This window comes from Papaver somniferum, chromosome 10 (assembly GCF_003573695.1).
Source record: "Papaver somniferum cultivar HN1 chromosome 10, ASM357369v1, whole genome shotgun sequence".
Lineage (NCBI taxonomy): Eukaryota > Viridiplantae > Streptophyta > Magnoliopsida > Ranunculales > Papaveraceae > Papaver > Papaver somniferum.
In genome coordinates this window covers 131,347,695-131,368,839 of record NC_039367.1, presented here as the reverse complement: position 1 = coordinate 131,368,839, position 21,145 = coordinate 131,347,695, and the positions used below count along the sequence as shown (strand labels likewise).

The window sequence follows — 21,145 nt, the reverse complement described above, 5'->3', positions numbered from 1 at the left end:
GCCTCGGTTTCGGAGAAGTCGTTCCAAATCTTCTATCGTGACAGAATTGGGCGGTTGATTTCTTTCAGCTGAAGTTCTCGGGCGAGTCTCTTCGTCTACAAAAGTATGCCATGTTGAGGTGATAGCGCCAGGGTATTGGATGTGTTCCTCATTGGCTCTGGATGGCGTGATTCTTGTGGTAGCCGCTCTGTCAGTGTCTTGAAAAAAGCAAGCACCTCCTTCTGGGTTGAGGCCATGTCTGTTTGGTCCCTGGCGAGAACTTCTTGCCTTTCCATCAAATCAACAATTGTAATGTAGGGACGGCTCCCTCTGGCTCCTCCAGTTTCTCGTCTTGACGGCGGAGTAGCTGCAGTTCTGGTAACAGTTGGAGGTGTCATACTTGATGAAATATTGGGAGCGGTGGCAGCAGCTCTGGCTCTGGTGATTGGAGGTGTAACACCGGAAGGAGCATTTTCCGCGGCAGAGGCTCTGGCTCTTGTGATTGGAGGTGTAACACCTGAAGGAACATTCTCCATGTTGCTGGTGTTGACAGATGGCGTATTAGCACCACTGGGAGAAATGTTAACACCAAGAATAATTTCGGCGCCAGTGTTCTCGGGGTTTGTTGCTGATCCTGACCTGAGTTCTACCATCTTGAGATCGGGGTTGAAAAATGAAATCGGGAATTGGAAATTGATATTGTAACCGAGAGATTAATCTCCCACTGTGGTCGCCAATTGTTTGTGGGTAAAAATCGTTTCTGCTGATTTCGGTAATTTCGTGTGAGTGCGGGTGAGAAACAAATTTAAACCCAAAACAATGTACTGCACGGGAGTACTTTTGATTCGAGAGATCAATCTGCACAATCCTGGCCTAAACCAATAAATGGTCGTTCCAAGCTTGTTTCGGTCACAAAGTTAAGGAGAGGGGTTGGTCTTAGGGAGGGAAGCGAAGAAAGTGTTGAGGCCAGAATAGTTGATCCTGGAAGTGTGGGTGTTTTGCAACTTGTATCCGAAAGTTGAACTGGCGAGCTGAATGGAAAGCTACCAGGTGATTCCTGGATGTGCATTGTTCTCCTGACCAAAAACTTGTTGTTTGGTGGAAATAGGTGAAACCTATTTATACAAGTCGTAATAAAACGTACCCTGGCCTCGTAAGAAGTGGAAGCGGTTGAGTGGTGGAAAAGTGGTAACGGGTAACGCCTGGAATTGATGTTTTCATAATGAAAATGTGTTTCACCACTTATTTCTTTCCATAACTAACCGCCTCACTCTTATGATACTTTCTTGTAATGGGCGTATTGCACGCCGCACGCTGTAAACCGCCAGACCAATACCCTAATGAGCATCCCCCAATTTGTGACATGTTTTGATGTCTCGAGTGTTTTCATTGGAAAACGTGTAGCATGTTGCTATGTGCGGAAAGTTAAGATAAAGAGGCTTGCCGGTTCAGTGACGACCTTCAACGGCCGAGATTTTACATCTCAGGAGGAAGGGTAGCCATTGATCGCGGATACCTTCCGTTTGGAGGCCAGTGGCGTGGCCGTAGTGATGGCATGGCTTGCGCATGACGTTGGCGTAGACAAATTAGGGTTTGACACAAACCGTGGAATTTGGCATTGCGGCCAAAAGTTTCCACAGGCTTGGTGGCGAACTTGTACGGCTGAGATCCGCACCTCAGGAGTTGATTATGGCTACCTTCAGTTGGTGGCCAGAGTCGTGGTAGCGTGGATGGCATGCGCGTCTGGTAAGCGCAACTGGTAAGCGCGCCTGGCATGCGCGTCTAGTAAGCGCGTCTGGCATGCGCGTCTGGTAAGCTCGTCTGGTAAGCGCGTCTGACATGCGCGTCTGGGGCATGCGCATCTGGTAAGCGCGTCTGGTAAGTGCGTTTGGCATGCGCGTCTGGCATGTGAGGCATGCGCGTGCGGCCGGCATGCGCGTCTGGTAGCGTGGATGGCATGTGCGTCATGCGCGTATGATAGCGTGGCTTGCATGCGCGTCTGGCATGCGCGTATGATAAGCGCGTCTGGCATACGCATCTGGTAAGCGCGTCTGGCATGCGTGTCAGGCATGCGCATCTGGTAAGCGCGTCTGGCATGCGCGTCTGGGAAGCGTGTCTGGCATGCGCGTATTGAAAGCGCGTCTGACATGCGCGTCTGGGAAGCGCGTCGGGCATGTGCGTCTGGCATGCGTGTCTGGCATGTGCGGCATGCTGTCGTTTTTTGGGAAGCTAGCGCGTTTTTGGGAAGCTGGCGTATTTTGGGAAGCCAACTTAGTATGGCGACCTTTTTGAGGCCGTGGAAGGTTTGAAGCGACCTGATTGGTCGACGGGAAGAGGGTCGACAAGATAGGGTGCGGCCGCACTTTTAACGCGTTGTGGCGGATTTGGTTTCCTAGCTTGTTTAAGCATGGTTTCGACCAACGGGGTCCAGTATAATGCGCGGGGCGCGAAACCCTTATTTGCAAATTAGTTGGGTTTATGAGTTCTTTGCGAGTTATCACAATAATTAGCTGGATTTTGTATGCTGCCACACAAAATCTTTATCTACATAATGCAGTGTGATTTCTGTCTGAGCATTTCGTGCAATGGCCTTAACTTTGGTACTTGGAGGTTCATGCTACTCCGCTGCGAATGAACATCAATCCGTCATGCCATACCGATTAAGGGTTCTGCTGGGGAACATAGCACAAGAAAGTACTCAGTGAGTCTCGTATTGGCGAGGTGCCAAAATTTACAGAGTGTTAGGGATAAAAGTGTATTGAGCGGCTCAATAAATATGTCGGTGGAGAGGTTAGTACTCGCAGCACCGCTTCCTTGCAGAGTGACGTCACATCTGATGAAAGGTTTTACGATTTTAACCCTAAGCTAAAAACCACCATCAACAAATATATAGTATTCGATTATACACATTTGATATTTCGAGCTGAGTTTAACTCGCTTACATATTTCTCGAAATATGTGTTGGTAAGCTTTCGCTTTAACCAAGTTCATCTTATATTCTTGACGAAAGTCAAAAGAGGATCATGTGAGAATCGCCAAGTAACATCTTACATGATTTGTGTGATGCAATCATTTGATGTAGTCTCAGAATGTTTTGTATTTATTATTTCAATAACTTGAAAATTGCTTTGATCCTAATAGTTAGTGAAAAAACTGTTGTCATCCTCTAAGAAAGTTTCAATGATTGAAATAGAGTTAAAACACTTAACTATAATTGGATTATAGACATAGTATGTGTACTTGCATATATGTTGATCCAAGACCGGTATCGTATGCATACCCGTATGCATACTGGGAAGGTCAGGTAAAGTCTGGGAGCCTTGGTATGCGTACCCGTACGCGTACTGGCGAACTCAGTTGAAGTCCGGGAACTTTTGTATACGTACACGTACGCGTACTAATTCGACTGTTGTTTTGGATGTGTGATAGTATACGTACATGTTCGCGTACTGTCAGACACATTCCAAGTCCGGCTACTTAAGTATGTGTACCCGTTCGCATACTTGAGTGGGTTAAGTTCTAAAATCGGTTTTTCATGAACTAATACATTTATATAATAAGGAATGCAACATTTTTCAAACCGTGGCTATAATGTTCATGACTTGATTCGAGTGAATCAAAATTGATTTTGCTTCAATCGTGTCTTGTATACTTCTATGAGAATATAAACAATTGAACAAATCTATAACTAGTTTCATTTGAGTCATTCGATCTAGTTGTTGGTAAGATGAATAAGGTTGATATGAAAGTGTTCATATGGCTAACTTCGGTTAACTATTGTTGAGCCAACAAGGTGCACACGTTTAGGTATGGTTTCTCATATCTAAATGAAGTCACTTTTCATTTGTGTGTAACAAGCTAAGTTCGATCTAACGGTAGAAAGATATTAGCTTGAGTCTAATCAGGTTTTCATCTAACGGTGAATATTGAATGCTTTGTTACCAAGGTAGCATTGATTGCAAACCCTGATTTTGAAGAATATATAAAGGAGAACTCTAGCAACTGGGAAACCTAATCCTCACACCTCTTGTGTAATACTAGTTGCGACTAGAGTCGATTCTCCTTTAACCTTAGGTTTTTCACGAAACCCTGTAGGTTAACGACTTAAAGACTTCATTGGGACCCAAATATTTCTTTGTAGTTGCGCGTTCTGATCTTTCCCTGTTCTATCGTATTGAGTACTATCTTCTCTAAGATTTGATCGAGATTGATTCTCTAATAGGCAAGATAAAAAGAAGTCACAAACATCTTCGTCTCATCGTTTGTGATTCCACAATATCTTGTTTCGCTACCATACGAATAAGATTATTGTGAGGTGATTGATACTTCTAGGATGTTTTTCGAGAATATAAGTATGGTATATCAATTGGTTCCCGTTCACCTTGATTTATCAAAAGACGGAACAAAACTCGTAGGTTTATCTGTGGGAGACAAGTGTATCTATTTTATAGACTTTTCTGTGTGAGACAGATTAGTTTATCAAGTCTTCAACTTTGGATCGTAGCAACTCTTAGTCGTGGGTGAGATCATCTAAGGGAATCAAGTGCGCAGAATCCGGCGTGGTTCTAGAAGCGCAAGGAACGCGACTGTACTTTGATCAATGTGATATAGATTAGGGCTCAACTACATTCCAGTCCGAAGTTAACTTGGTGTAGGTTAGTGTCTGTAGCGGCTTAATACATTGTGGTGTTCAAATCTGCACTAGGTCCCGGGGTTTTTCTGCATTTGCGGTTTCCTCGTTAACAAAATTTCTGGTGTCTGTGTTATTTCTTTTCCGCATTATATTTAGTAATATATATCACAGGTTGTGCGTTAAGTTCAATCAGTCCTTGAATCCGACCTTTGGGTTGTTTATTGAATTGATTGACACTTGGATATTGGTTTGTGATATCGTCCAAGTTATTTCTCTTATTCAATCAGGATCGCAAATTCCTATTTGTTTGATTGTGGATTGAATTGAGAAATTGAGATACAAACTCTTGGATATATTTCCATTGATTGAGTCTGACTGTCTAGTTGATTCTCTTGGAATTATACTGGAGTTGTCCATACAGATTGCTAAGCGAAATATTGGGTGTAGTTGTTAGACCCCCGCTTTTTCAATTGGTGTTTCAGAGCAGGAAAACACGTTTAAGACCTTATAAGTATGTGTTTGTAGCGATCTGACTATATGGACAGATGTGCTATCTCTATAAACGTACCGCCAGTCTTCGATGGCTCGAATTACTTGTGGTGGAAAATTTCTATTCGTGCCTTTCTTAAAGCACGTGATTTTCAATCATGGGCTTACGTTTTTAATGGCTATGATCCTTCGGTTGTTACAATAGGCACTGTAACTGTTCCAAAGGATATTGGTGATTATGATGCTGTCGAGATTCTTGCTGCAAAGAAAAATTCTGACGGATTAAATGATATAATACATGCCATTACACCAGATTTCCAGCACCATGTGACTATGTGCACTCGGTCTAAAGATGCTTGGGATATCTTAGAAACCGTATTTGAAGGGAATACCTGTGAAAAAGAAGCTAAGCTTCAAAACCTAAATTTTGATTGGGAAAACCTTCATATGGCAGATGAAGATTCATTTGATGAGTTTAATCACAAAGTGTCTGAAATTGTTAATGCATCTTTTGCATTGGGTAAGACTATTCCTGAAAAGGACATTGTGATGAAAATTCTCAGATCATTGCCATCTATATACGATTCTAAGAAACATGTCATCGTTGAAGGAAATAACCTTGATGTGATTTACAGAAATACTCTGGCTGGGATGTTAAAGATCTTTGATCATGAGCATGTATCCAAATATGGAAAGGATATTTCTTTCAAAGCACAAAAGAACACTAAATTACTTGATAAAAGTAAAAGTGTTGGCATCTCTGAAGATGATCTTTCTGAGACTGATTCATCAGATGAAGATCTTGACAAGTCAGTCTCCTTGATCACAAGACAGTTTAGAGATCTTCTTTTGAAGAGAAGTAAACGGTTCACTCGAGATAAACCTAAGTCATCAGTTAAACCTCATAATCGTGTTCCTCCTAAAAACATGGATGCTGACGATACTGATGATGAGGATATGCCACAGTGCTTCAAGTGTAAATATTTTGGTCATTTTGCAAATGAGTGTCCAAATCATAGAAAATACACTGGAAACAAAGCAGCATGCACATCCATGACTTCTGAACCATCCTCCATATTGACATGTTCTTATTGTACTCTCAAGGGTCATGAACTCTCCAAATGTTTCAAATACAAACATAAGATAACATATGTCAATAAACTTCAACGAAGAGCAAATAGATTAGCAAACAAGCTCAAACTTGTTCAGAAGTCGTCTGAGGTATGTAATCTCTTCTCTTTCCTGAGGAAGTTAATTTCCAAAGAAACTAATAGACCTCTAGAGAAAAGAGTACGGTCTAAACTGTCTGAGAAACAGGGTTCTAAGAATTCCGTTCAAGAAGGTTATGGTGGACAAATTATTTTTCACCCCAGCACAACTTAATTGTGTTGGTTTTGCATCTTGTCTCATGTGCCTAGTTCAAGAGACAAGAGTTTGCACACTTCAGGCTTTAGAAAAAAGAGAAAATATTTTTTTTTTTGTTTAGATTTCTTCTTTTTTGGTCTTGCTTTTGTCGGTTTGGAATTCTTCCATCTTTTCATATCTAAATTGATATTGAAAGGGGTTTTACTCTGCTTAATCAATAAAAGAGCGTTAATATCGACAATTCTTCCTTCTTTAGGGTTGTGAGTTGTGCGTACGTGAATCCTTTTGTGTGTATAAAGGTTCTGTAACCCTACAATCCTTTTTCCTTCTCTGAAAACTTCTTTTTATCACAAGATTGCTTGTTGAGTCTGATTTGTGAATTCCTCTCACAATCTCATTCTGGTACGTAGAATCCAAGCATTATGTCTTCTGATGGAAAAGATGTTAATATGATTGTTAAGTCGTCAATCATGAAGGAAAAAGATAAATCTCTTGTACCTTCAACTTTGAAAAGAAAAAGGAGGAATGTGAGAAAACCAATAGTTGTTCCGTCTAATCAAAAGAAGTTCTCTTGGGTTCTTGAAGAGTTGAAAGAAATAAGAAAGGAGATTCAGTAAATAAAGGCTATTGTTTTTAGGACTCTCGAAATTCAGAAGGCCCTGGTTCGCCATCCGTCTAGAAGGTTTTTTGTAATTGACTCCTTTCTTCATGAACCTTATATTCCCATGGCTGTTGACGACAAGGAGTTCGGGGACGATAAAGAATTTTCAGAGGCCTTAATGTCTAGGAAACTTCTTATGAGAATTTATTCTTGTGTTTTAAGGAGGATAACTAGGGTTTGGAATAGCCATTATTGTGATTACACATAGTTATTTCCAACGATTTTCATCTTGCAATGTTTTTAGATTTATTTATTTAAATTCTAAAGTTTATTTGGAAGATGATTTTGCGGTATTAATCTTTATGGTTTCATATATTGCAACTTGTTATGGGATATGTGTGTTTGCGTCCGTGAACTATGATTTTCCTATACTTGTCAAAAGTTAAGTCTTTCATATGTCATTATGCAAATATTGATAAAAGATTGAATGAACTTTTGACAAACAAAAGTTAAGCCTATTATTCCATTATGCAAACATTGATGGAAGATATGATGAACTTTTATCTACAAAGATTAAGTCTATTATATGTCTCTGTGCAAATAGTGATAAAAATAGAATGAATCTTTGAATATTCCGCAGTATTGGTCTTTCCCTGATCCACATCTTTCCGCAGTATTGGTCTTTCCCTGAGCCGCACAGTTGATAAATCCGACCTTATTTGTTGGATTGAACTTGATTGACACTTGGGCATTGGTCTTTGGTACCGTCCAAGTTATTATCACATCAATCATGCTCAAGGATTTCTATCTGTTCGATTTGTTGATTGTATTGAGAAAGAGATAAATCTCTTTGATATATTTCTTGATTGAGTCTCACTTTTAAGTTGGTGCTCTCAGAATTATATTGGAGTTTAGTCCATATAGATTTCCGAGCGAAATATTGGGTGTGGTTGTTTTACCCCCGTGTTTTCGATTGGTATCAGAGCAGGCTAGCACGATAAACCTAATAAGTTTGTGTCTGTTTGATCCTAAAGTTTGTCCTGATGGGAAATCACTTTGGAAACTTGTTATGTGCATATGTGACGCACACCAGAAATCCTTTTAGGTTGTTCAGAGTTTATTTTTTACAAGACGTCTGGTCTCTCAAGATAATCTTGAGTCGTCTAAGACATTAAAAATCTTAGCTGATGGAAAACAATCTAAAGAAAAAGGAAAAGGTTCCTCTAAGAAAAGTCGTTGCAGGAAACATGTAGACAAAAGCTCAAGGATATGGAACCTCGCTAGACTGCTACTCATTCTTTTTGAGGAACACTATCATGATGGATCTATTGACAAAGATATTAAGGATTTTGAAGATGCTTCCAAATTATTAGAACGACTTAATTCGATTAAGGAAAAAGGTTGTCCTGGTGTTAGTTCTGATCCTGTCAAGTCATGTATTCATGATATACAGTCTGGTCATGTTAACAACTCATGTAAAATCTGTAAAAAGACTTCTTTTGAGTTTGTTACAAGTTCCAAATATCGGAAAATTCCATCCCTTAATCGTAAAAAGGAGGAATCAAAGCGATTAATTAACCCTGAGTATCATCACTACTATGATTATACCCTGGTAAAAATCACAAATATGAACCTGAGATGGTCTGTGATCAGTCTCCTTCCCATCTAGCCTCTTGGTAAAAGGAATTGGCTTCACCCATCTGTATATAGATTGAGATGGGGCAAGTAACGGTTTGATTAGCTTTGTGATTTTGCATTATTTTGGGTTAGTTTTTTTTTATTATGTAAACTGTGTACAGTTTATGAGAAAATCTATTTAGCAGAATGTTATTGTCTATTAAAGTATTTCAATTTGTTGAGGAAACTCCAATTGTTTAATACCATCATGGCAGGTTATTTTCTGCTTACCTGGATCCAAATAATGTGTGAAGAATCTTGTTCTTTTACTTTATCACTGTGACTAAGGGAGAATTTTTTTTTTCTCTTGTGCTCTGAATATTTTTCATTGAGCTAAGAACAAGTATATTTTCATACCTTCACGGTGTGTAATCATCATGGTTATGGATTAAGTTGTCTCATAAGTTAAGTTAAGTTAAGCATTCCTATTAATCTTCAGTCACGTTCTCGAACAGGTATGTGATATCATATAGACTTTCTTGGAATTGTTCTAGATAAGGAATCCTACTTCTTATGGGTCATGGTTTAAGTACGGGTACAACCCCGATAAGGAGTTATAAAGGTTGTGGTACGCACACCCTTCTTCTTCTCTTCATCGTTCGCGAGCGTGAACAAGCTTTGTGTAGGGCTTCCGTACCAGCTCCATTGAAACCAAAATTGGAGGTCTAAGAAGTGCAAGATTAGTTATCATCTACAAATGAGCTCATCAAGTAAAATTCTTTTCTTATTACCTCTCTCAATTTTTTTATTTTTTTTTTGAGTTTACATGGGGAGATTCAATAGTGTTGGTGAGAATTCAAAAAGAATGTCTAAGAACCTTGCTTCATCCACTCTTATGAGTAAGAGTATACCAAGTAACCAAGAATCTATTAGAATTGTGTCCATCAATGATTCTAGTAGTAAGACCTTTGAAAAGATTTCTTCTAGTAAATTCATCCTAGAGAAGAAATTGGTAAAGGAAAGTGGTCATAAAAAAGACTTAGTGTGTTTTGAGAAGTATAATCTTGGTAACATCTTCAACGGTCTTGGCGAAGGATTTGACACTCTTACAAGAACCTTTTATGCTAACATCCATGATGTTAATCTTGATAATTTGATATTCAAGACTATGATAAATAGGAAAAAGATTCTAGTTGATAGAAAGTTGATCTCAAAGATTACCAAAATTCCTTTGGGTAATTTTTGTCTTCCTAAACCAAAAGGAGAAAAGCCATCTTGTGAAACCATTTCTTATGGTCTTTGTCGCAAGAAGTTCGATTGGATAGAAGGGAAATTTCCTACCAAGATCTTAGTATTTCTTTGAGGATCTTCGGAAAACTTGACATTTCTAGTCTTTGTCCTTCCACGATCGAGAACTATCGGTGGAGTCGTGATTTTGCGGAGTTGGTCTATTTCCTTGAAACGGGTGCTCAAGGTCTTGATATTTGTGGATTTATTACTATTCAAATGGTGTCGATGACATCATCCAACAAGAAGTTAGGCTTTCTATGCTTCATTGGGAAAATATGTCGGAAACATTCCATTGATCCCATTTGCAACTCTATTGGAACTACCAAACCGGTTCATCCAAGTATTATCAAACGTATGAAGATGAATTTATACAAAAGAAAAAGATGTGATACTCTTGACGGTTCTTGTGATCGTACCACCTTGGGTCTTCTTCAACAAATTCACAAGGGTGTTTGTAAGGTCACTTCCAAGGTAAAATGTGTGCAAGAACAATTATGTATGATTTCTACAAAATTTCCCGAAATCAAGGAAGAAATGGATAAAGTTCAAGCCTCTTGGATGGATTCCGATGATGATGAAGATGATGCTTATCTTCTTGGTCTCTTGTCATATATTTTTTCTAGAAAAATTCTTATGAGAATTTATTCTTATGTTTAAGAAGGATAACTAGGGTTTGGTATAACAATTCTTGTGATTACACGTAGCCATTTCCAACGATTTTCATCTTGTAATGTTTTTAGATTATTTATTTAAATTCTAAGTTATTTGGAAGATGATCTTGCAGTATTTAATCTTATTGGTTTGATATATTGCAAATGTCTTATGAGATATATATATGTCTACGTTCGTGAACTGTGCTTATCTCGTATATGTTCAAAAGTTAAGTCTATTATATCTTTATGCAAATATGGATAAAAGATAGAATGAACTTTTTGAGAAAATTCCGCAGTATTGATCTTTCCCTGATCCATTTTTATGTGAAAGTACTGTATTTACTCCGTAAGTTTTCTTGTGTTGAGTGATTTCCGATTAAATTAATCAATAAGGTCGTCTTGTGGTTAATTTATTCGAGCTTACTGGATACAAATCCATGTGATTTGTTAATGTCCAAAGAAAACCTTCTTTTCTCATAAAAGTAAGGTCGCTCATGTTGTTCTCTTGGGAATGACATCAAATGGGGGAGAGTTCTTAAATGAATTTGTGTTTAATTGCCATATCTTTGTGGGGAGAGCGGTTGTGGAATTTTGAAGGAGTTAACTTATATCTTTATAAACTCCTTGGTGAATACACTAAGTTTCTACTATGTGAAATCATCGAAACAAAGTTGATATGTTCTCTTTTAATCATGAATTATCTTTTGAGAATTTCATTAAGATCCCACAGTTTTAGTACCTTCGCCAGTTTATATTGACGAAAAGGGGGAGAATTATTTGGTAGTTCACACTGCACATATGTTTTGCGGATCATTATGTAAGGGGGGGGGGGGGGGGTTTTCATTATAAGATGGAAGTATTGACTAAGGGGGAGTGTTACATATCACCATAGTATTATTTCAAAGTTGTGATGTAATTGGACTTTGATTCTATATAATAATACTATGACACTGGATAACAATATTTGAGAACTTTCATTTGTGTTGTTATTGCTACCGATCTTTAACAACAATGATGCTGAGTTGAACACGTTCAGAATCGATGGAGAACTTGAAGTAACGAAGAATTCGAGGAAGTTGAAGAGCCAAGGAAATCAAACATGATGAATGAGAAGCTACAAAGTTTATTTATTTTGTAATCCATATGCATTGATAGTTTTGTCAGTAAAATTGACAAAGGGGGAGATTGTTACAGCACTGCTCGGTCGAACTCGCAAGCGTTGCTATCTCAAGCTTGTTTGTCAAGTTTAGTTGATTAAAACTATATACTTGATTTCTAATCTACTTATAGATATGTCTCAGATTAGGATAGAAGTTTGTAGTTGAGCTTTAGACTTCACGACGTTCACCAATTGAAGAACAAGATCTACTGAAGAGCTTGGAGGAACTTTATGAACAAAAGGTATGTGGAGACTAAAACTTATCTATCACTCATAAGTATATTCTATTATATCATCTAATGAGACTAAGTCGTATAGCTATATAGACTTTTGCATTATACATATTTGATATTTCGAGCCGAGTTTATCTCGTTTATCTATTCCTCGAAATACGTGTTGGAAGCTTTTAGCTTTAACTAAGTTCATCGTATTCGTGACGAGTTTAGTTGGAGACAATTTATTTGTTGGAAACTAAATATTAAGTCAAAGATGATCATGTGAAAATTACCTTGAACATCTTACATGATTGGTGTGAGACAATCATTTGATGTCAACTTGGGAAGTTTCGTATTGATCGATTAATCACTTAAAAATTACTTGAAGCTTGTGGTATGTGTAAGATTACCATTGTTGTCTTCCAAGGATGTTTCAATGATTCAATGAAAATTTTAGAACGACTACCATGTATGGATATAATACAGGTTGTATACTTTGTACACTAACTATGCAAGTCTAGTTCAAATCCGGAACTATTGTTTGCGAACCTTGTTTGGAAACTGGCTTACCTGTAAAGGTCCGGAGTTGTTGTTCTCGTACCTTGTTTTTGAACGGGATAGACAAGGCCAAGTCCAGAACTGTTGTTCGCTTAAGTTGTTTGCGAACGGCTGGACAAAGCCAAATTCCGAAACTCTTGTTCGCCTACTCAGTTTGCGAACAAAGTGGTTAGGTTCTAAAATCGGCAAGTATGGATTTTTATACTCATGAACTCAGGTTCGTTTGCGAACTAAAGTCCTTGGAACTTTAATGTAATAAGGTATGTGAACTAGTTTTACAAACCATGGCATTATGTTCATGAATTGGTTCTTGTATAAGTACTTTGTACAATTACAAACCAAATCGATTTTGTTTCAAATGGTTCATATATATTTCTATGGAATGATGAAAATTTGAACAACTCTCTTGAAACACATTTAGATTCATTTGATTATCTATCATGATTGATTGATCGTCATAATTGGTATAGAAGTGTTAGATGAACATGGCTAAGTTATGAGTGTTAATATGGCTAACTTAGGTTAACTATTATTGAGCCAACAAGGTATAAACGTTTGGGGTACAGTTCATCCATATATAAATATAGATATATTTCATTTGTGTGTATCAAGCTAATACCATCTAACGGTGGAGATTGATTGCTTAATTTCTAAGCAGACTTAGCTTGAATCTTAAATCAAGAGTTCATCTAACGGTGAACATCAATTGCTTTGTTACTAGGATATCTTAGCTTTGATTGTAAGAAAACCTTATTTGAAAGACTATATAAGGGAGAACTCTAGCATCTGAGAAACCTAATCCCGACACTTATGTGTGTCCTAGTTGCAAACTAGAGTCGATTTTCCTTTAACCTAGGTTTTCCAAAACCATTATTAGGTTAACGACTTGAAGACTTCATTTGGGATTCGTGAAGCCAGATCCAACTATTTTCTTTGTAGTTGCGTATTCTGATCTTACTTGTTTTATCATACTGAGTTTTATCTTCACTAAGATTTACTCGAGATTCTTCTCCGATAGGTAAGATATAAAAATTAATCACAACAGTTTTTCGTCTCAAACTCTTGTAATTCCACAATAACTTTTTCTGCTAATCATTTAGGTTATTGTGAGGTGACTGATATTTCTATGCTGCTCTTCGAGAGCATAAGACCGGATTATTAGTTGAGTTTCTTCTTCACTTTGATTTATCTAAAGACGGAAACAAAACCAGAATAGGCATATTTGTGGGAAAAAGATTTTTTTATATGTCTTCGACTTTGGGTCGTAGCAACTCTTAGTTGTGGGTGAGATCATCTTAGGGAATCACGTGTGCAGAGTCCTGAAGGGATTCAAGAGGCGTAAGGGACGCGACTGTACCTTAATCGGTGTGAGACTTGGTCAGCGCTCAACTACATTCCAGTCCGAAGTTAACTTGTAGTAGGCTAGACTCTGTAGCGGCTTAATACAGTGTGGTGTTCAAATATGGACTAGGTCTCAGGGATTTTCTGCATTTTTGGTTTCCTCGTTAACAAAATTTCTGGTGTCTGTGTTATTTGTTTTCCGCATTATATTTGTTTATATAATTGAAATATCACAGGTTGTGCGTAGTTCAATCACAGTTGATAAATCTGACCTTGTTTGTCGGATAAAACTTGATTGACACTTGGGCATTGGTCTTTGGTATCGTCCAAGTTATTCTCACATCAAATCAGGCTCACAGATTTCTATCTGTTCGATTTTCTGATTGTATTGAGAAAGAGATAAAACACTTTGACATATTTCTTGATTGAGTCTCACTTTTAAGTTGGTGCTCTCGGAATTGTATTGGAGTTTAGTCCATACAGATAGACTAAACTCCGAATGAAATATTGGATGTGGTTGTTATACCCCCGCGTTTTCAAAGTGAATATTACTTGAGAAATAGGTGGTTCAGTCTCCACTTACCTTTTGTTGATGAAGTTCTCCAAAAGCTTCGGTTGATATTCGCCTTCAAACGGTAGAACGCAAATGATGATCGACTCGTTTCTCAACTACACTATCCTAGACCGAGACTTGATTAATTGTAGACTAGAAATGAAAATATAGTTTTGACAACTAAATTTGACAACAAGCTTGATATAACAACACTTATGAGTTCGACCGAGCAATGCTCTAACAATAACACAGTTAAGAGAGATGAAGATACCTTTGCATCGTGCCTTTGAGAAGTAGGGAAGTTAACGACTTAATTGATGAGTTGTGCAAATATGATGAAGCTAATGACATGGAGAGAGTCCATGTGCACCCCTTAAGTCCCCAGGTGCAATCTCCTCCAGCAATTCAACTACTTCTTCCATGGGAGATGAATTTCTGAAAGCGTCTCTCTTGTTGACATTATTATCACCGAGCCAGATATGGTGTAGCTTGGACGTGGTTTTCTCATTGCGGCAGTCGCGCTTGTGGTACTGGAGTTGAAGCTGGTGGGTTTGGACGCGCAGGATGTTGCATCTCTGAGACGATGACTTTCCATTTGTTCTTTCAGTGAAACTGCTTATAGATGGTTGAATGTTGTATTGCTTGGTTATCCTTTGACGAAAAATGATCAACGGCTTCCGAGATAGGAGTTTTGGAGGTTCTGGGATCATCATAGGATTGTCGAAGCATCCTAGGATTGCTCCGTCTAGCATTGCTCAGAGGTTTGAGAAAATTGAGTAATTACTCCACTGATCATGTCTCCTTGATTCTCAGAAAGAATTAATCTTGCAGTATCAGATAGGCTATGACAGGCAGAGCTTGGTTGTTTATGGCTTCTTCCTTATCTTGGCCAGAGAGAGGCGGGTAGACAACATCAACATTGATCTCAGTGTTCACGCCTTGTGAAGGGGGTACCGCCTTCATTGCTGGTATTGGCGTCTTGTTGTTAGTATTGGAGGAAGTAGTAATGGCACCGGGAGTACCACCGCTGTTGATTTTGAGATTAGGGTTGGTAATTAACCTAACCTAAGACCGAACATTTTATGAAATTAGGAAATTAAAAAGCTTTGGGAATTTATTTTGTAACCGAGAGATTAATCTCCCACTGTGGTCGCCAATTTGCAGTAGGATAAAAACTGATTTTGGAGAAAAGACTAAAAGTGGGTAGGTTGATCAGAAACGAGTCTAGACCCTAAACAAATGTACTACACATGAGTACTTTAGATTCGAGAGATCAATCTGTACAATTCTGGCCTAAACCAAGAAATGGTCGTTCCAGTCTTGCTACGGTCACAAAATGAAGGAGAAGGATTGATCTTAGGGAGGAAAGCAGAGAAGGTGTTGAGATCAGAGAGACAAGCTCTATAAGGTGTGGTTGTGTATGACTTATCTCATAAAATGGAACTTGTTTGTAGAATATATAAGCTTTAAGTTCTCAGTGTTCTCTGGAAATTTGTGTTAGTTCTTGATTGAATAGATTGAAAATATATTTATACTAAGTCATAGTCGAACACCCTGATCTCATAGGAAGTGGGAGTTCTGGAGTAGTGAAGTAGTATAGATGTGTGAACGTGGTAAAACCGTGCCCTACTATGAATGTAGGACCGGAAGGTTGTATACCCACTTCTCCTTTAGTCGTTAACTGTCCGCTCTTCCTGTCACATTCTCATAATGGGTGTATTGCACACCGCATGCTATAAACCACCAGACCAATACTCTGATGAACATCCCCAAATTGTGACATGTTTGATGTCTCGAGTATTTTGTAGACAATAATACCTAGTCATGACTTGCATGGTAAAGTATATGTGATATGAGCGAGTCACATCACGACTAATAATGAAGAGTGGAGTAAGTCCTCCATGGTAGTTGCTGAGTGGGCCCACCACTATTACATGCGAGAAGTGGTCATAAATATATGATTATTCCAGAAACTAACATATATCGTGGGTCTTTTCTGTAAAACCTAATATTTCCACCAATCACGCGCAAGTTAGGCAGCAGGTGGCCATAAGTCAAGCACTGCTTTTCATGACATTAAAGAGAGGTGATGGGTGGTCATGAAAGAGTGGAGAAAAATATATATGCGTATGGAAGTAGTCACGAATATGTAGCAAGACATATGGTCTCATAATCACATTAACCCAGCTCTTGAATGAAAGAGCGAGTGGAAGTTTATGTTAATACATGAAGAAATTCGTGAAATTTCGTAGTTAGAAAATTCAAATGTGAGACCCCTCACTAAAACTGTTATAGAATTCCCATACGAACTCGGATTCTGGTGACCCGCCCCTTTATTCTTATCAGAAAAGAATTTCCTATCTCCCACGACGAAATATTTAAGTTTTTATCTCGTTTATGAGGTGAAAACTGCCTAACAGTAAAAACTCAGGAAGAATTCAGGAGGAATTTTGTTAGTTTTCAACCATGACCTAGCTCGTTCTTTAAGTTGTATCTTTTAGCTCGTTAATCCAATTGATGTATATTTTTAGTGTGTTATACTATACATCCATACGAAACTTTTGACATATAGCTCATGTCCAGATTTTTTTACGAGTTGCTCTCAACTGTTCGGTCAACCTTGGGTGACCTTTTGGATGTCGTTTAACCTAGTTAAAGTGATCCGATTGGTGAGAGCGGGGCATGTAGGCTATAAACACTATGATTGGTCGGAGCGGAGCCTGTAGGCTATAAACAATCCGATTGGTGGGAGCCTAGCCTATAGGATATAAGAAATATGATTGGCCGGAGCGGAGCCTGTAGGCTATAAGCAATATGATTGGCCGGAATAGTATGAGGGCCACATGTAGCTATCATGGAGCTTGCTCGATCAGGATAGGAGGGAGCCAAGCTTATTAAACCTACCGACCAGGTTGTGTAGTCGTGATCAGTTTGCGACTGACTTGAACGACCAAGATTTAATTCTTTAGAAACTAAGCAGCTCGACCAGCCTACTTTGGCTAACAATTTAAAGCGGAGCTTGTAGCGTAGAAGCGATGTGATTGGCCAATAGGAAAGAGAAGCACGTGGGGTCCAACCTACAGCAGGGCCGGTCGGCCATACGAGGCACAAGATAGGGTAAAACCGTCAGGTCAAGGCCGTGTTCCATCCGTGACTGACTTGATCAGTCACGGTTCCCCTTTTGTTTATTTTTCCAACTCCTTTTAGGGTTTTATTCCTACTATGTCTATGATGAACCAATTTCCTAGCTTGCCAAGGTTTAATCTCGACCAATAGGGATCGAGATATCGTGGTTGCTCCATTTATGGGAAAAAATCTAATTTGTTGTGAGTTAACACAAAATTAGGTTAAATTTTTTTTTTTTGAATTAACACAAAACTAATCGATTTAGGTGAATTTTGTATTGTTAACACCAAATTACAAATTTTTACTGTTACGAGTAGCACAACTTGCACTTCTGATCAGGTACCTTCATGCATATCATAATTCATACACTTCAGGATATTAATGCTACCTAGCTAAGGGTGAACATTAAACGCCATATCATGTCATTACTAAGAGTTCAGCTGGGAACACAACATAAAATAGATATGTAGCAGGCTCCGCATTAGTGAATAATGCAACTAGGAGCTTAATTGCGCAGCAAGCTCCGCATTAGTGAATAGTGCAACTCAGAGCTTAAATTTAATAAAATTTATAGAATAGTTGGGATTGCTGCAACATGCAACAATATTATTCTAATAAATTTCATACATGTAGATACTGAATTACACAATACATATATGAGCAGTGAGGTATAGACACTCATCAGCTTTTAGTGGCTCTACTTCCTTACAGAATGAAGGCACATAATGTGGAGTTTTACAGTTTTAGCCCTGAACTAAATACCACCATCAACACATATGATCGATTCGAGAAATCAACGGGATGTCTTCACAAGAGTGTGGCTTAGCTGTTAAGCTATGAAACGAGAAAAAGGAAGGAAGAATTTGATGTACTGGTGTTCGATTGATGGTTGGAGTTTTTTCCAAAAACGTGTTTTCAACTTGATACACGAATACTCAGCTAGGATGAATGGTTCTATGTTCAACACTGGGGAGGATTTACGAATTGTGGAGTTCTTTCGTGTTAAAACAAGAAGGGTGCATTTTGTTGATCCCGTTGGATGTTTTTGGAGCCCGCCTGGTCAGAACGAGATTTTGCTTTGTTGCGATGGAGCCTTGACGGGGAACCCGGTGGTGGCGGGTGCTGGAGTTGTAGCAAGAGACGCTACTTGCACTGTAGTTGGGGCTATGAGTATTTGGCTGGAAGTTGCTAGCAATTACTTGGCGGAGATTTATGCTATTTTGGTGGGTCTGGAATGGGCTATTGTTTGGGGTTTTAGAAATGTAGTGGTGCGCACTGACTCTCTTAGTGCTATTCGAGCCTTTGAAGATAACTCAGTCCCTTGGTTTTTTGTGCAAAGGTGGATGGATGCTAGAAGGAAATATGACTATGTTCGTTTCATTCATACTTATCGTGAAGCGAATTTTACAGCTGATAATATGGCCAAGCGTGGTTGTTTTTTGACCAATGGTATGGGAATGCATTATGTAGGTCGTCCTATTTTTTTAAAATTCTGTTGAGTATCCCAATGTTTCTTATTTTAGATTTAAATAGTTTTGTGAGTTTTTGGGGTTGTTGTGACCTCTTTTCTCATAAAACTATCTTGTAAATATCTTTTTTGGTTTAATATATTTTTTGACTTAAAAAAAAAAAGGTGTTCGATTGATAAGTTCATGGTGTGAATCGAATCAACGGGTTTACAAATCAATTGAGACTCAAAATGCCACCGAGTAGGAAAGGAAAATGTGGTTTCTACCAAGAAGAGAAGATTATGTTTTAGTGTTGATACTAAAGACTTATGTTGATGTTATGAATGGTTGAGTGTTTTGAGTAAATGTGGGTTGTTAGAATACAAGGAATAAGATACGTCAAGCTAGAAATCACCATCAAACTCATATTTGCATCAGCAGCAAAAAGCAAACAAGTTGCTCGACAAAATTCCTGAACTAGTTTGAAGCTGCAAAAACAGTGCGAAGAGTCGGAGAAAATAGGGAACCAGTGCTATCAGTTCCGGATGCCGGATTTCCGAAAAGAAAGTGGGAATCATAAAGCATTGAATCATGAAGGGGTGCAAGTCGGATATGAAATTTGATAGCAGGATGTGTAAGTTATGAGTCGCGCTTTTGTGACGTATGGCTCAGAATTGTCTATGTATGAACTGCAGAGAAGGAGAGTTAAGTTGATGGAAGTATACATTTTCCGGTAACAGTTTCCGATGACCTGATTCCATCGACATCAGTTTATCGGATATCCAATTTTTACACAAAATTTTCAGATGGTTATTTTTGACTCATGGGCTTGCTGGATTGATTTAGGCATAGACTTTGAGTTAGAAAGATGGCAAGGCTTGACCTAGTTTTGGAAGTTGGAAATAACATAAGCTATATAAGAGAAATTTCAAAAATCTTATATATCTTCTACAACATGAGTGAACTTCACAATTCAATTAAATTTTATGAACTTCACAATTATGAGTGAAAAAATTATTCTTTATTGGTTAAGGATTTAGTTGGATTTTTCAAGATGATATTTGATTTATAAATTAGTTTTGTCTCAATATTCATCGTTTATGATTCACTAATAATAGTGCATATATGACTTGATTGCTTGTTTGGTTGAGTCCGAAATCAAGTGAGTTTATGTTCATCTCTAAATATAAATTAGGATTTTCAATATGCAAAAGTTGATAAGTTCTGATTACAAGTAGCAAATTATGGTTATTCCTTGTAGTGATACATCCTTATAATCGTATGTGAATCATAACGTATGTTAAATTGTCTACGCGATGTCTGTCAATTGCATTGATTAGCCTAATGCACTTAAAAATTTAAACTTAATTATACTTTTATACTTTAGGGTATTTTCTAGATAAAATTCATTTTCGCATATTTTAAAGTGTTTGTGATGAAATTACGAAATTAACTGGATATTCTTGCGATCAAGGTATTATGGAGCTTTTGGTAACGAGATATTAAATACTAATTTTAGTTATTGATACAAATACATGTTTATGAATGAAAAACCTTAACCAATATTCTCATCTCATTGATTACTTTCAAATATTTACTTTGTTTTCAATTTAGCTTATATTACTATCATACATTGTGAAAAATCCCCCAATATAGCCTCTTTGTGGGAACGAACGCTTTCTTACCCTTGTACTTCATGAAAATTCTGATAATGAGAAAGTGAAATATTTTTTATGGATATGATGTCGGTTACTAACTGTTTGTGGGTGAAAACTGTTTCTGATGATTTTGGTAATTTTGGGTGTGTGGATGAGAAATGAATCTAAACCCTAAACAATGCACTGCAGGGAGTACTTTTGATTCGAGAGATCAATCTGTACAATCCTGGCATAAACCAAGAAATGGTCGTTCTAGGATTGCTCCGGTCACAAAGTGAAGGAAAATGGTTGGTCTTAGGGAGGGAAGCGAAGAGAGTGTTGAGACCAGAATGGTTAATTCTGAAGATGTGGCTTGTTTTATGACTTGTATCAAAAAGTGGAACTGGCTTGCAGAGTGAAAAGCTATCAGTTCTTGGTGATTTCTGGATACGATGTTGTTGCCGACGAAAAACTTTTTATT

At 38.1% G+C, this 21,145-nt stretch overlaps 1 protein-coding gene across 1 annotated transcript; it reads left to right on the top strand.

Annotated features, from left to right (window-relative positions):
* Positions 1-18,415: 18,415 nt before the first annotated feature.
* On the top strand, positions 18,416-19,078 carry LOC113316221. The gene has a single exon (XM_026564439.1). It carries the CDS (start codon positions 18,416-18,418, stop codon positions 19,076-19,078), a length of 663 nt encoding a protein of 220 aa, XP_026420224.1.
* The last annotated feature ends 2,067 nt before the right edge of the window (positions 19,079-21,145 follow it).

What these genes read in the sequence shown, in the direction of transcription:
- LOC113316221 (XM_026564439.1), top strand. Translation starts at nt 18,416, where the DNA reads ATGAAACGAGAAAAAGGAAGGAAGAATTTGATGTACTGGTGTTCGATT.